We start from the raw sequence: 15968 nt of genomic DNA, 5'->3' as shown, positions 1-15968 counted from the left end.
TGCCACAAGAGTTAGCATTAAATACATTCTAGTTATTAACAGAAATAAAAGGACTGAAAGATTACAATATTCTTTCACTGTAACTTTTATTAAGTATTATTAGGTAAACTAAATTTACAAAGCTGATTGACATAGAAAGTTTGTCAGGTAGCAAAGAGAAGAAATGAAAAGAAGAAAGATGAAATGACACGAAACGGAAGATAGATGGGCATTCTGAAGTGACTAACACAAGTGGCAGTATTAAGTCGAACACACGCATACTTACGAAGTTGCCCAAGTCGAGCTTTTTCTTTTTTACCAAACAAACGTCCTATGGAAGACTTGATTCCTTTCTTCTTGGGGGCTTTGTGAAGAGAGTCTTGGCTGCTATTGGTACTGCCAAGCCCAAGGCTTTCTGGCTCAAGAGAGGCAGATAAACTACTGCAAAACACAAAAGAGGGCAAACTGCTTGCTTTGAGGCAAAATCCACAAGGTATATATACAAGACTTGTTTTCTTTATCTATGTACAAAAGGAGGAACAAGGAGACTTTGAAAGTTATTTTCTTCCTTTTTTCTCATGTTTCCTCTTAAGATATTCGGGTGTAGTTTCCTCAGTCTCACGTTCCTGAATCTCTAAATTTTCTCTAGAAAAATTTATTTTTGTTCCAAACAGCTTTTTCCCCTTACTCTTCATATGACCTCAAATTAATCAAAGAATAGAGTCTAGTTCATTAAATGACCTTGTATGATTTAGCACTTGACCCATTATCAATTTCTTTCTCAAAGTTTGTTTTCCTAGTTTTAAACATAATGGCCCAAGGTAATATATTTAAATGTAACTAATGATGAAGTTGAAGCTGTTATTCTATCTAACCTATGGTTTTACAGGATTTTCTTCTAGCCATCGTTTTTACTCTCAGTGTTGGAGCCTAACTCATTTAATTCAAATTCATCTGGATAGGATATAGAAGGAAACAATCATATATCCTAGTGATTACTGTATATTTTTTTCTTAATTATAGTTCTCAAGTATTCTTTTGAATATATGATAAGCTGAATGATTTCCAAGTAGTTGGTCTAGGTTTAATTTCTGGTCAATATATTTGATACTCTTTTAATAGGAGGGGTTCAATAGATATTCTTATCAGTTTTACAGGTGTCAATTTGATAATATCATGATGAATTAACTTAACTTTACCTATTCAACCTATTTAATCTGAGTTCACATCTCCTAAACTCCAAAGCAATAGCTTTTTATATGTTAAAATATAATTCACTCTTTTCTTGGAGATAGAAGGCAGTAGATATTTGAAGCTGGAGTAACTGGTATTTTTTTTCCACATTAGCAATTAAAAATAATCAAAAAAGAAAAAAATCCCTGCCAGCACAGAAAGCCTTGTTTTCAAAAGCATTTGTTGTAAAACATACTATTTAGAAAATAGATTCTTACTTAAAGTATTAATCATTGAGTCATTACATTTGGTTGTATCTATCAATTATGTGTACAGAGAGGCTACAACTGATAAGACGGTAAGAGGACACGTACTTATGATATAAGCTGCATGCTTATTTATATTATTAATTATTACAGTGATCTTGATCTGTTTGCAATTTTTTAGGCATACAGGTAAGAAACTACAAAGAGCCACTATGTCAAATGAGATATTTCCCCATCTAGACTTATCTTTTTCTTTAATATTTTGGCCAGTGTATTTTTGCCTTCTGTTCTAAGAACATTCTACCTGAGGAGTTCTTATTGCTGGCAGCAGCAGCACCCCCTTGGTGCACATACCTGTCTGCTAAAAGTAAATGAGGAACAGTCATGGATTTTTCAGACCTTAATTACTCTTACACTACAACCCAAATTTATAGTCTTGTCCTAGAACCTCTTTAGTTTTTTGTTACTATTCCTAATAAGTCCTTTCTTTAACCCAATTCCATTTTAATAGAAAATATCTGCTAAAAATAGAGCCATATATATATATATAACAGCAGCAAGATCACAAAGACACAGTTAATTTTAAAAGTAAACATTTGATCTCAAAATGAAAATGTGGTTATTTCACAAGTGATATCAAGGAAAGGAAGCAAGACAATACCCTGATGGAGAAATACGGCTCAAATAAAATTTTTTGTACACTTTTTGAAGCCGTCTATTTGACAACACTGAAGGAAGAGGAGTGTTTTTGGAAGGACAGCATTCGATGTGCAGTCTGCCTGGAGAGTCGTACCTTCGGGCTTCGTTGTGGTAGGAAGAAGGGAGGGTGTGAGTCATTCTGATGGCTCTAGGGGTAGGAGGAGGAGAAGTCTCACATTTAATTGTTGCTTTATCCTCCCGACCATCTTCTTCCACTACTGCAATCTAGAAGCAAACACAATACATTCAAGTGAACTCCTAAATTTCACCTGAAATTGATACACATGAATAATCATTAAAACAAGGCTATGAGAATTTGAGTATTTCTAATACAAAACCAAACCAAACCAAAACTTTGGGCATATAAGTCTTATACATACATATATACATATAAAAATTCATGCTATTAAAGAGTGAGATTTTCACAGCTATTTAAATTGAAGACACTACAATTAAAAGATCATGGACCCACTACACAAAAATATTATTTAAAAGTAATAAAACTGATTGCTCTCAATTTTTGAAATGAGAAGCTGGCAAAATATAACTTTATCAGATAAAGTGTTTTATATCAGTCAGCCTAATAAAATGTATCCCAGGGTGTTAAAAAAATGAGTTGCAGTTTCTAAGAAAAAAGAAAAATCGTTCTTTTTAAAGTGAGAATAATAAAAGGTAAGAGCATAATTCTTGAAAATTGTTTTGTTTCAGTACCAGTGATAGGAAAATTGGCAAAGACATACAGAAAACCAGAAGAAGATGGGATGGGAGGGATTTCTTTAAAGAACAATTTAATTCAGAATCCAGAACAATTGAGGAGACCATAAATTTTGTCAGATATAAAGATACAGAGCCATAATAAAAGAATAAAAACTTTCCGACAGTCAAGTTAATTGCAGAGAGATGTTTTTTACAACAATCCTGCATTTTTTCATGGCATCATTGTGTATTACAATATATAGAGAGAGACCAAGAGTTGGGAAAATGGAATAAGTTTATCAACCCCCCCCCCCCCCCCCCCCCCCCCCCCCCCCGGCCTGGGGCAGGTTGGGGGTGGTGCAGCATTCTTTGTGGGCAGGTTGTGTGTAGGTGGAGTTAGTGCGCCTGTGTGGCGCCACCTTGGCTGGAGTTTACTGCCTCAGGTGGCCGCGGTGCATGCAACTATGCTTTCCAACCTACGGCTTCCAAGGACCTGTTTGCTGGTTACCTAGCTCATAGACCTGTGTGTGAGGGGTCTGGTGACCCAGCCTGGCATGTGAGGGGTCTGTGACCCAGTCTGGAATGGGCTTGAGGGGTCTGTGAGCTCCAGACTCAGCCCTAGCTTGACAACTGGCCCAGTCAGCAGATTACAGGCAGGTAAAAGAGCCTGACAACGGGCGTAGTCATGTAGATTTACAATTGGCAATGTTGGCAGGATTCCAACATTAACCTAGCCAGATCTCCACAACTGGCAAAGTTGGCAGGATTACGGGCAGGTAAAAGAACTTGACACCAAGATTGTGGAAAACACGGACAAAAGATATATCGTTCTGGAAGTTCCATTGAAAAAAAGTTTTCAGTGTGGCTAAAGTGAAGATTTTGAAGCTGTGCTCTGGGTAAATGTTTGTTTCTATATAAAGCTATTATGCATGAATGTGTTCATCTATGATGAAGATCTTACGTACTGGAAGAACTTAATCAAATTGCCAGCGGTCCTGTCATTGAAGCTTAGATTAGCTTTAACGGCTTAGGTAAGCATCATAATATGATTCCTTCTGGCCATTCAACTAGGATAGTGCCACCAGGAAAATCTTTTTCAAGAACTGCTTTCAGATTGATTCCAATGCTATGAAAAACTCTTTCTAAACCCATCTCCCATCTAAACTTGTGCTTCTGAACTCTTCCTAATATGTATTGGTATTTTCACAGTTCCATGATCTAACCGTGACTCTTTTCTGCCATTGTTTCTGCCAAGCATGATCATTTACACTTCCCAAATTTTGTTCCTGAAACAAATTCTTATCAATACCCTCCTATCTCCCTCCTGTCACCAAACTATGCCCTTTCCCAGTATCAGCTCTTAAGAACATCGTACACAAACCATTGCTCCAAATAATACTTAAGAGCTCATACTGTAAAAACAAAGTGCAGGTGGAAGTCAAAGACAATAAAGACATTATACTTGGTAAATTTGATAGTTGAGTACCAAAGGGAAGATGCTATAGAAAGACAAAGGACAAGAAAAATCAGATTCCGTCAATCTAAGCTATGTAAGCATAATATATATTCCCTTAATAATAATAAAAAGAAGTTCTCTGGTTTCAGAAGTGTTTGGACATAGGTCAACTACCACATCTTGAAGATGCTGGAGAACAGATTTATAGATTTATGTATGTGCTGGATAGTAGGTTGAATCTTTGAAATCTTTCCCATCTGATATCCCATGATTGCAAGCTTTGCTGTTCTGAATTATTTAATAAGATGTCATTTTGTGAATCAGAGCTGAAGTCCAGTTTGTTTCCTATATCTCATATTTGTTTTCTTGATTTCATTCCCAACAGGAAAGCACTGTTTTAAAGATATTTTCTGTGTTCTCCATGCTCTACCATCTGGAGAGACTGCTCCTCCTAATGCTAATGCTACTTAATTCCTAGAGTTAGCAAACTACCCGCTTAAGCGTGCCTTTCATGTATAAACCAACCAATTCAGAGCTCATACTCTGAACCATCTTTCTTATCTGGCTCTTACACTGTAGGAGGCAATATTCCTCTACCCTAATCCCCCCAGGGCCAGGCCTGAGACAACTAGAGGCAATCTTTATATCCCAGAGCCGGCTGAAATTATTCAAACTGTCAATCCCAAACCTGCTTATTTTGCCTTGCTTTTCCCTAAGAAACTCAAAAAGGCTCCTGCCCATGCTTTCCCCTTCTGCTTCCTGACTGACTCTGGTGCTTTCCCAGGGCATGGAGTGCCCCTTCCACTTGGGAAAAGTCAATACCCAACTTTCAGTGGCAGTTGTCTCCTGATCAGTTGGCCTCACCATACCCGAATAATAACAAAACCTACATTTTAAAATAAACCTCATTGTTCTAGTACTAGTTTTAAAATATCTAATCCTACCATTTCTGGTTTAAATATTCAATGGAAAATTAGGATACTTAGTCCTCATGATCTAATCATTGCCCCAGGAAGCATAAACAATTTTATTTTGATGCATTTGCTTTTCTGATTATATTTAAACAATTCGATAATTTAAATACTTTAAAATTTTCTTTTTATGTTAATAAAATACTTCAACTAGAGAGTATATCATTTTAAAGTTTTTATAGCAAAAAAAATTTCAACTAGTAATCATAAAAGTTCTTTACAGTACCTTTCTCCGATGTTTCCTTAGATCACTTGGCTGTGATTGGCAGTAATAAAAGCAACATAAAACAGAACTAATTAATCATCACTATCTGACTGTGTTACAAGTTTAAGTAGTATCTACAACTTACTATCATGTTTTTTCTTGATTCCTTTTCTTTCTAAATAAATGTTTTTTAATCATTGTTGAAGCACTCCTTCTGGTAGTTACCTTAGAGAACCTTTCAAATGATATGGGTAGGGGGCAGGTCTCCATGATGGGGCCATGTGTATATGCATTGGATATGAGACATGGACCTTTGGGAACATAAAGCAGAGTGAGTTAGTCAGAGTAAGTGAGTCCAGCCAGTAGAGTGAGCTAGCCAGAAATAAATACGATACTACATCCTCCCCCCAAAATATACATGGGAATGAAGATCCAATGCATATATACGTTTTTTATGACCTCTCCTTTTCACCCCATCTATGCAGAGCCTCGGGCTTTTTTTGGGCAGGTATGCTGTTTCTGTGGGATCTCAGACTTCTGGTGTCCTAACAACCTTCCCCATCCCCACAAATGCCAAAAGCTCTGCCCTTTGCCTATGTTTCTGGAGCTATTGCTTTCTTGTCAATACTCTCTTACAGAGTTTTAAAATTAGTCAATTTTTTATGATTCAAAATGAACCTTAGGTAAGTGAATACGTAAATATACTTGTTAATTTTTCTTTTCTAAGCAAAAATGATTTTTCTTAAACAATTACATTATGCTTTATATTTTTGTTTTTAACAGAAATTTGTTAATTTTACTCCATTCACTATTCTAACTAGACATTGCTAGCATGTTATTCATGCTCATTGATTTGTTGTGAGATAAAAGTAAGCGCAAATGTACTTTATGATCAGGACAAAAAAACAATGTTTGTAAATTGTTACACAGTACAATTAATACAATGTCTTTTCCATCTCTAATTTTCTGTACCTAAAATTTCTACTCTTCTTCTGAATGTGCAAACATAAATTATATCCAACAAAATTATTTTTTTCTCTAATATTTTCTTATAGATAAGAGGAAATCTACTTGTGCAGATTTTCTACTATAAAAATTATAAATTTGGTGACAGAATTATATTAGGTGATAAGAACTTTCTTATTAGGATACTGAACATTTTACGTATTACTTTACCCTTCAGAAAATGCCCTAATTATTATTTTAATACTTTAATTATAGTGTAATAATGTTCATTTATCAATGATTTATTTATGACAAGTGGCTTAATAAAATGCATAAAAGCACTGGCATCTTTTACACACACACACAAATCACATCTAAATAATTATACATATATTATTTTATTGGAAAATAATAGCCCTATCAAGGGTTATGATGCTAATGTTTATGAAAATCCTTAAAAGGGCAAAATACTACATTGTAAAAATGTAAAGAAATAATAGCAGTACAGAAATAACCAAAGTATCCTTGCCTTGATCACTGGCTAAACTGTGCTCAGCGGTCCAAGATTCTTACTGTAGCTTTGGTAATATTATGCATTACTTATGCAGAAATTAAGCGAGAGACAATAACGTTTTTAGTTAATAAAACTGTGTGGATGGTTCCTCAGTTTCTAAAAAAAGCAGATCGTAATGTGGCTCAGTATATTTGGCTAGTATATCTTTGTTCACTGGCTAAAAGTTTGTGCTGTATCTGGGTGGGATCAGTTCTGATCAGTTAGTCATTGCTGTGATTGGCCATTGTCTGTTCTGCCTATTTAAAAATATTTTCAATATCAAATCTAGAAATGAGCACAGAATAGAGGAATCAATGGCTTAAAGAGGCAATTGTTTCCTTTTTAAAAAAATATACTAGCATTTTTCTTTTACATAGATTCTATTGCTAGGAAGTCCCATAATTAAAGAGTTTGAAGGTAGGAAATATTGCCCTACAATATAAACAGTTTTCTGTTTCAATTCTCAATTGTAAAATTAGAGAAAAGATACCTAAACCTGTATATACATAAAAGAAATTTTGTAAAGATAAAGTAAAAATTTTGAAGATAAAATAAAATTACTTATTTATAAGACAATTTTTTTCTGAGTGAAAACATTATATCCATATATACACACACTCTCATACATATACACATATGTACAACTGATATAAATTAATTCTAATAAAAATTATCTCTATAATTTATTAACCACATTACACACTATTGAAAAATATTTAACAATAAATTGAGACAATGAATTCAACTTTTTTATCTTGATACGTGTGTGTGTATAGATGTCATAGAGATATGGGCATTGTGCACTATTGTAGTCGCTTCACAGCCTTCTGACCACAAACACTGTATAGACTTCATATCATTCTGTAGTATCATTAATTTTTCTCCATATATAAGTGTGCTAGATTTTACAGCATATAAACTATTATATGGGTATTTGCACTTTAATGAGTTTCTACCCCTAAGCTGCTTATTGTTAATTGAAATTTTATTGTTTTAATAACATAGATTTAGTGTTTATTACAAAGACATAGAATTTTGCCTCCATAAACAGTTCAGAATATTTTAACCTTTATCCCTACTTTCATTTCAACACATTTCCTGGTAATGACAGAAAAAGAAAATGCTTTAGAGTTACATAAATTCGAGGAAAAGTCCAGCTCCACTTATTAGCTATGTGGAACATGGGCAATTTCCTCAGACTCTGAAAGTCTCAGTTACCTCTGCTCTCTCTTGAGATAATGTCCTCCAACCTTCAGTTTTGTTATGACAAATTAATGGCTAACCACTGTGACATTCTAACCATATTTTCCAGAGGTTTTCTTGTATTATTTTTAGTATAGGGCCCTTTGATTTTTCCCTCAATTGCGTTCAGGGGACTTTTTAATTTAGGCTTTCAACTTTGAATACCAAATATAAAGATACATGAAATAAAGAATTAAGGAATAAATGTGAAAATGTTGACATGAAATCTAAAACAAAATTAGGAAATTGCTGCTGTTGCTTTTCGTGGCTGATGACATCAATAAAATAAATTTAGAGTACATCCTTCAAAAAAAAAAAAAAGGCACCCTGTTTCCAATGACTTACTATGTGACCTTGAGAAAGTTACACCACCACCGTGGGCTACCCTTTCCTCATTTTATAATGGGATTAATAATTGTACCTATCACATAAGGTTGCTTGGGGTGGGAAGGGGAAGAAAGAAAGAAACAATAAAATACACAGAAAGTTCTTAGACTAGAACAAGCACTCAGTAAGTTTTAGCTAATGCATCATTAATGTTAAAGGGGTCAAAAATTTTCTGCACATGTCATCATACCAGGGTCATGACTCCCATGCGATCCATCTCCCTTGCAGGGCTTCGCGGAGTGAGTTTTGGTGTGGAGTGGCCACTGGGGGGAGATGAACTGGCCAGCGACGAAGCTGTGACAGAGGCAGTGATGGAGGTTCCCGGGTGGACCCTTGCCAGATTCAGACCTTCCAGGCTCACACTAGCCACTCTATTCTCAATTTCTTCAGCACGCAACTCTGTAGATTCTTTTTCTTCCTGAATTAGCCTGGAAGATAGAGTTTAATTTTGATCCATTATATGCTGCTATAATGGTAATTGGAATTTACATAATAAATAGATAAAACTATTCTGTAAACATTTTACATTGAATCTAATATTTTCATATTTTTTTTTTCTTTCCTAGACAAGTATAACTTTCAGCAAATTCCAGAAACTTCCTGGCTGCAATTTAGAAAATCCCTTTTCCCAAATGATATATAATTTCTTTTTTCTTTTTTCTTTGTTTTGCTTTTGCAGCTGGCTTGTACAGGGATGGAACCCTGCACCATGCTCTAACCAACCAAGCTAACTGGACAGCCCTCAAATGATATTTAATCTCTGCCCATTTTCAGTTTGACCCTCTTTCTGAACTACCATCTGCTAAAAGTTTTTAAAAAACTTACAGCCTATTTAATTTCTACCACTAATCATAATCTTACATTTGAACTTAGGTATCAATAAAAGCAACTTTTAGAAACCAAGATCTCAACGAAGTTATTGAATCTTACCTCCCATCCAATGAAAAGTTTTAAAAGGTAGGATCCTCAATAAATGGTCCTTCATAACTATCGTGTAGCTAAATAAAACCCTGAATCTTTTTTAACAATAATTTATGTACTCATCCAAGCCTCTTTTAAATAAGTATCTGACAACTTAATCATGTAAAGATACAGTTAGATAAAAAGATAATGAAAAGAATTAAAAACAAAATTGTTGATATAAATGCTTTTGAGAAGGCAAGCTGTTACTCCTTTCTTTAAAGAGGAAGAATCTTCAAGAATATTTATAAATCAGTTATTTCAAAGTCTGATGATTAACTTAGTTTGTGTATTCACTAAATTTTGTAAATCTCTGTTTTTTAGTAGTGTGTGTTTACCAGCTAAACAGAAAGTATTTTGATAGTCTTCTTACAGATCATTGGAATAAATGATTTTCGTGATTTTAACAGACTTATTTTTAAAAATACAAAACATTTTCTTCAAAAATAACCAATTCTTTACATAATTGCTCTTAAAAATCTAATCAAATATATTTTTACAAAGATTCACTTTAGTTAAAAAATTAAGAGGCACAGTTACACTTAATTATAATATTTCACTTTCACAAAGAATATAAATTCTGTTACTCTCAAAGTTTATTTTCACAGATGGATTTTAACTTTATCCAAGATCAGAATCCTAAAGGAAGGCTTAATCGAGTAACATAGCACATCATCATTAATGCTTAAAACACACTCCAAAGGAAAAACTACCTTCTCCTTAAAAAAAAAAAGGCAATTTGTACTTTTAAAATATTTGATAGAAAAATGACTCCTTTAGAAAAATCTTCTGGTGAAGGACAACATGGTTCTACTGTAAAAAGAAATTTTAGTTATTAAGTCTAGATATTCTATTAATTGTATAGGAGAGCCAAACCTAGAAAAACAAGTTGGGTAAGAGGTAGATCAAAGTTTTCAAGCAGGAAATCAAATGCTACCTAGACATTTGGTTTATTTGGAATAAGAATGACAATTCATTGATCTTTATAATCATGACATAAATATAAAAAGCAAAGAAAAATAATAATGATTAAATGGACTCCCTTAATAATGTCCCAGTGTATTTTGGAGGGAGTCCCACAGGAATCATATTGAAGAATGAAAGAATAAAGACCACAAAACCAAGGCAGGCAAAATAGGAGCTAACTATAAAAGAACAGATCAATGAACACTTCTGTGGCAAAATGGTTTGAAGTAATTTGATCTTTCCCTTTAAGGGAATCAGCGAGCTGAGCTGTGAATAAACCAGAAAAGATGCACTTTTTAATGGTTAAGTTAGTTCATGAATGAAGGAAAATCTTAGCTAAAGATAAATTCCGGTTGGTATTGGCAGATCACCATGGTTCATATCAACATGCCTATTTCCATTGAATATTACTATGTACTCAAATTATATGTACTTTTAAAATTTCTTATAAATCATCAGTTATATTAATCTACATTCTTAATTAATCCAGGCCAAGATTGTTACTGGGAAGTATCACCATAGTATAATAGAGCTGAGAGTCTCTGAAGAGAAATAAATTGTTTTTGAGAGTGTGTGTTGATATTTTTGGTGAAAGTAAATATCAAAAGGACATATACTTGATTTAAAACCTATTCAGTGAATTCAATAACTAGCTGAGCAGTATCAGAAAAAGACATTCAGTTATATTTCATGTTCTACGTTTTTGGATTTATAGTAATCAAATATTTAGTGAGCAAAACTAGACAAATTTTTTGTTTTTATATAAGTTACAATCTGGTGAAGGTAAAGAGCTGAAGGAAAGTAAAACCTTTCCTGAAGAAGTGATGTTGGAGCAGTTCATGGTAAGTAGGAGTAAAATGAGTGAAGAGTGAGGGCATAAGGGTGTGGAATATTCCAGAAGAAACAGCAACAATGAAGGAGAAAGCACGGAACATTCAAAGATTTGGAAGTCCCATATATTGGGACAAGGAGGAGGAGAGGTGAATGTTGAATGAAATAGGTGGGGCATTGTAGAGTACATTAAGATTTTGTTCTTTAGAGCAATTGAAGGGTTTGAAAAATGGATAGTACATACGCACATCTGGGTTTTAAAAAGTCTTCCCTGGCTTCAGTGTTAGGTCGGATTAAATGAGAAACTCAAATACTACAAAGAAAGCAGATCAAAACTGCTATGAACAGTCAGGTGAGGAACTATTTTAAAGTGCAATAGTGTGACAATAGGAGTGAACTGGGTAGATTTAAGTCACATTAGAAGGAGGCCAGCCAGAAAGAACAAAGAAAAGTATTGTTCAAAGAGTAAACTCCTGACACTTAGACCAATGCAACAGAATAGAGAACCCAGAAATGAACCCATATACTTACAACCAACTGATCTTCGACAAAGGCAACAAGAACATACATTTGGGAAAAGACTGCCTCTTCAATAAATGGTGCTGGGAAAACTGGACGTCCATATGCAGAAGAATGAAACTAGACCTGCACCTCTCGCCATATACCAAAATCAACTCAAAATAAATGAAAGACTTGCGTAAAAGATCTGAAACAACAAAACTATGAAAAGAAAACATAGGGGAAACACTTCAGAAAGTAAGACTGGGCAAAGACTTTATGAATAAGACCCTAAAAGCACAAGCAAGAAAATAATTAAGAAATAAATGGGATTATATCAAACTAAAAAAGCTTTTGCACAGCAAAGGAAATAATCAACATAGTAAAAAGACAATCTACAGAATGGGAGAAAATATTTGCAAACTGTACCGCTGACAAGGGATTAATATCCAGAAAATACAAGGAACTCAAACAACTACACAGTAAAAAGATAAATAACCCAGTTAAAAAATGGGCAAAGGAGCAGAACAGATATTTTTCAAAGGAAGACAAACAAATGGCCAACTGGTACTGAAAAAATGCTCAACATCACTAATTATCAGGGAAATATAAGTTCAAACCACATTGAGATACCATCTCATCCCAGTTAGCCTGGCTATAAATCAAAAATACTGAGAATAACAAATGCTGGTGAGGATGTGGAGAAAAGGGAACTCTCCACACTATTGGTAGGAATGTTAATTAGTACAGCCACTATGGAAAACAGTATGGAAGTTTCTCATACAACTACAGATAGAATTACCACATAATCCAGCAATCACATTTCTGAGTATATACCCACAGGAATGGAAATCATCATGTCGAAGGGACACCTGCACTCCCATGTTCATCACAGCTCTATTTACAATAGCTGAGATATGGAACCAACTTAAATGTCCATCGATGGACAACTGGATAAGGAAAACGTGGTATATATACACAGTGGAATATGACTTAGCCATTAAAAAGCATGAAAATCTGCCATTTGCAGCAATATGGACGAGTTTGGAGAAAATTATGTTAAGTGAAATAAGCTAGGCATGGAGGGAAAAATACTGCATGTGCTCACTCATATGTGGGAGCTTAGAGAGAAGAATGAAGAAAAGAAAGACCACAGTGGTGTGTTGGACTCGCAGAGGGAGAGAGCAGACCTAGGGTTGCTGGAGGGGGGTGGGGGGAAGAGAGGGGTCTTGGGGAGAGGTTGGGTGGGGGACACGGGAAATAGCTGCAATTTGAGGTGGTGGGCATGCTGACAGTACTGATCTTTTCACCATATCTTGGGCACAGGTGCTCACAGTCAGCTCTGTGTCTGATGAATATGTATAACCAATTAAATATATATACACACACACACACACACACACACACACACACACATATATTATTTATTACATAAGTCTCACTTGGAAAAGTATAAAATATTATATAGCAGACATCTATCACCCAGCAATATGAATAAACTGATATTCGATTTTGCTATGTTTTCTACAGATCTCTCTTTCTCTTTCTCTCCCTCTCTTCCACTTCTCTTCTCTTTTTCTCTTTTGCTCAAACATTACAGACAAAGCTAAAATTGTAACCCTGTTCCTTCTTCTCTCTTTCCAAAGTAGTGAATACTCTTTTGAAAATTCCATGCATGTCTTTTTAAATTTTACCCCTGTGGATATTTATCATAAAACAATATATTATACTGTGATTGTATTTTGAGAATTCTCATTAATGATGACGTGCAGTATGTATCATTGTGGCATCTGCTTTTTACATTCAACATTTTATTTTTAAGATTCATATGAAAAGTATGTGTAGAACCACCTCTTTGCTTGTAATAGCTACATACTTCTATTGTATGAATAAACTCCTATTTTTCCATTAAAAAAATAGTAAAACCTGTTCATCAGCTGAAAAAACAAGTTAAGAAGAGTTTCTGATATTCAAAAGAGAACAAGTCCATCTGACACAGTTGGGTCCTTCACTGGATTTGGTCAAGGAAATGATAGAAAAAGACTGGATGTCATTAGGATTTAAGAAAATACATATTAATAAAAACTGAAATTATCATACTGCCAATGTTTCTCAATATTTGACATGTTAGTTTGTACAATTTCAAGTATACAATGGAAATTATCTATTATTGGAATATTCTGTGGCATAGTAACATTTTTTCATATCTAGTATGAAATAATTCATAGTTAGAATACAACACCCAAATGGTTTTTTGCCTCTGGAATGAAAATATAATAAAGAGACTTGTTAGTGTATAATATTAAATAATGTCTGGCAGATATAGTAAGACTTTTATTTTTAAAAAAGTGCATATAAATTTGGTCTTTATTTGCTTACTTGGAAAATGTGCACACATTTTCAATACTGTGTGAAAATTTTATCTTTATTGATATTAGAAATATTAATCACCCAATGAGATCTGTATAAGAATTAGGTCTCAGTTTAAAAAAAGGACTATGGTAGCAGTCAAAGTTGTAAACAAGTTCAAGGCCTCAGTGAATACAATAACCTGCCACAAGCATTAAGATTAACAATCTAATACATTTTTCATGCCATCTATTACTACAGAAATTTAATTTTTGTTATTAAGAATAATAGTAGTGTACCTTCAGTTTATCCCATTATTTAAAGGCATTGTTTTTTTTTTTTTTTTTTTTTAAATCTCAGTATTCCTGGCAGAGGAGAGCACTCTATCCTACTTTTAGCATATGCTCTGCTATGGACTGAACTGGGTTCCCCTCACCACTCCCCCAATTCATTTATTAAAGCCCTAACCCCCAATGTGACTGTGTTTGAAGATAGGACTTTTAGGAGGTAATTAAAGTTAAATAAGATCATAAGGGTGGATCCTTCCTTACTCTGATATAATTAAATTCTCTCTCTCTCTCCTGAGTGCCAAGAAGAGAACTTTCACCAGAAACCAATCCTGCTGGAACTTTAATCTTGGACTTTCCAGCCTCCAAACTGTGAGACAATAAGTTTTGTGTTTAAGCCACCCAGTCCACAGTATTTTGTTATGGTGGCCCAGAGAGATTATGACATGCTCCATAGGTGTTAAATGAAAAAAAAAAATTGATATGTGTTTTAAATGCACTTAGCATTAATGCACTTCTAAGAAACACATTGTCCCTGATATAATGGTTTAAAATTGAAAAAAAAAGAACATTTTCATTCAAATGTCTAAATATTTTTAAGGGAGCTAAATGCACATTAATTTATATACTATTTAGTACCTTTACTATGGTATAAAATGTATGTGAAGACTGTACCTTATTAACACAAATACTTTCCACTTAAGTAATAAATTTTAATTTAGAAAGTGCTTTAAATTCATTCAATGTTAACTCATACTTTTATATTGTCTCCAATGTCATTATATATGCTTCATGTTTGCTCCTTGAAAAGGCTGTCCTAATTTCATAGAAGAGATAAACAGATATCTGAGGAATCTTGTGAAAATGTACATTCTGATTCAGTGAGTCTGAGGTGAGGTCTGAGATGCTGCAGGCCTGAAAAGCTCCCAGGTGATGGCAAAACTTCTGATTTGAGAATCACATTTTTAGTATCAAGGTCTCAAATCCCTTGAAACCACTGATGCTAATTGAACTCACCTGATTTCTTTGTTGATGGCATCCAGTTGCTCCTGAAGCATCATGGCTAGAGTCTGGGCATCAGAATGACCACTTGGAGAGAGAAGGTCCATTGAGCTAAAAATGGTTTCTCTGTCATCATCATCAATATCGGACATTTCAGTGTCACTTTCAAAAGGGTGGCTGCTTAGTACTCCAATCTGTTGAGTTCTACTCCACTCATGGTCCCCAAGAGACTTCACCTATAAATGAACAATGTAGAGTATTTATAATAGTGCTCATTTTCGAAGTCTAATCTGAAAAAAAAAAACCAACAACAACAGAAAGCATGCATGCTTTTATATCTGATCTGCCAAAAGCAGAACCAATTATTAATGTTTTAACTCGTTGGCTCAATAAAATAGTTCCTTGACATCTTAAGTAATGGCAGGTATTAATTATCAGCATAAATACCAAGATTTTAATAGAAATAAAGATTATAAACTTCCATATTATTTATGGTTCAATCA

The 15968-nt window shown here is 34.2% G+C and overlaps 1 protein-coding gene across 9 annotated transcripts in view; it reads right to left on the bottom strand.

Annotated features, from left to right (window-relative positions):
• Positions 1 to 15968, bottom strand: part of PPFIA2 (PTPRF interacting protein alpha 2) — a 488437-nt gene that overhangs the window by 72189 nt on the left and 400280 nt on the right. For 8 of the 9 annotated variants that reach the window (XM_063075430.1, XM_063075426.1, XM_063075422.1 and 5 more), the window contains 5 exons: positions 15481 to 15701; positions 8763 to 9000; positions 5467 to 5496; positions 2212 to 2342; positions 266 to 420 (listed from right to left, as the gene is read on the bottom strand). In XM_063075430.1, the coding sequence (XP_062931500.1) occupies positions 266 to 420; positions 2212 to 2342; positions 5467 to 5496; positions 8763 to 9000; positions 15481 to 15701 (775 nt within the window). Of the gene's footprint in view, positions 1 to 265; positions 421 to 2211; positions 2343 to 5466; positions 5497 to 8762; positions 9001 to 15480; positions 15702 to 15968 lie in introns of those variants that run through there. The other variant, XM_063075431.1, reaches the window with a different exon arrangement.

This window comes from Cynocephalus volans, chromosome 12 (genome assembly GCF_027409185.1).
Source record: "Cynocephalus volans isolate mCynVol1 chromosome 12, mCynVol1.pri, whole genome shotgun sequence".
Classification (NCBI taxonomy): Eukaryota; Metazoa; Chordata; class Mammalia; order Dermoptera; family Cynocephalidae; genus Cynocephalus; species Cynocephalus volans.
Note: the sequence above shows the minus strand (reverse complement) of the source record. Positions and strands in the feature narration are given on the sequence as shown.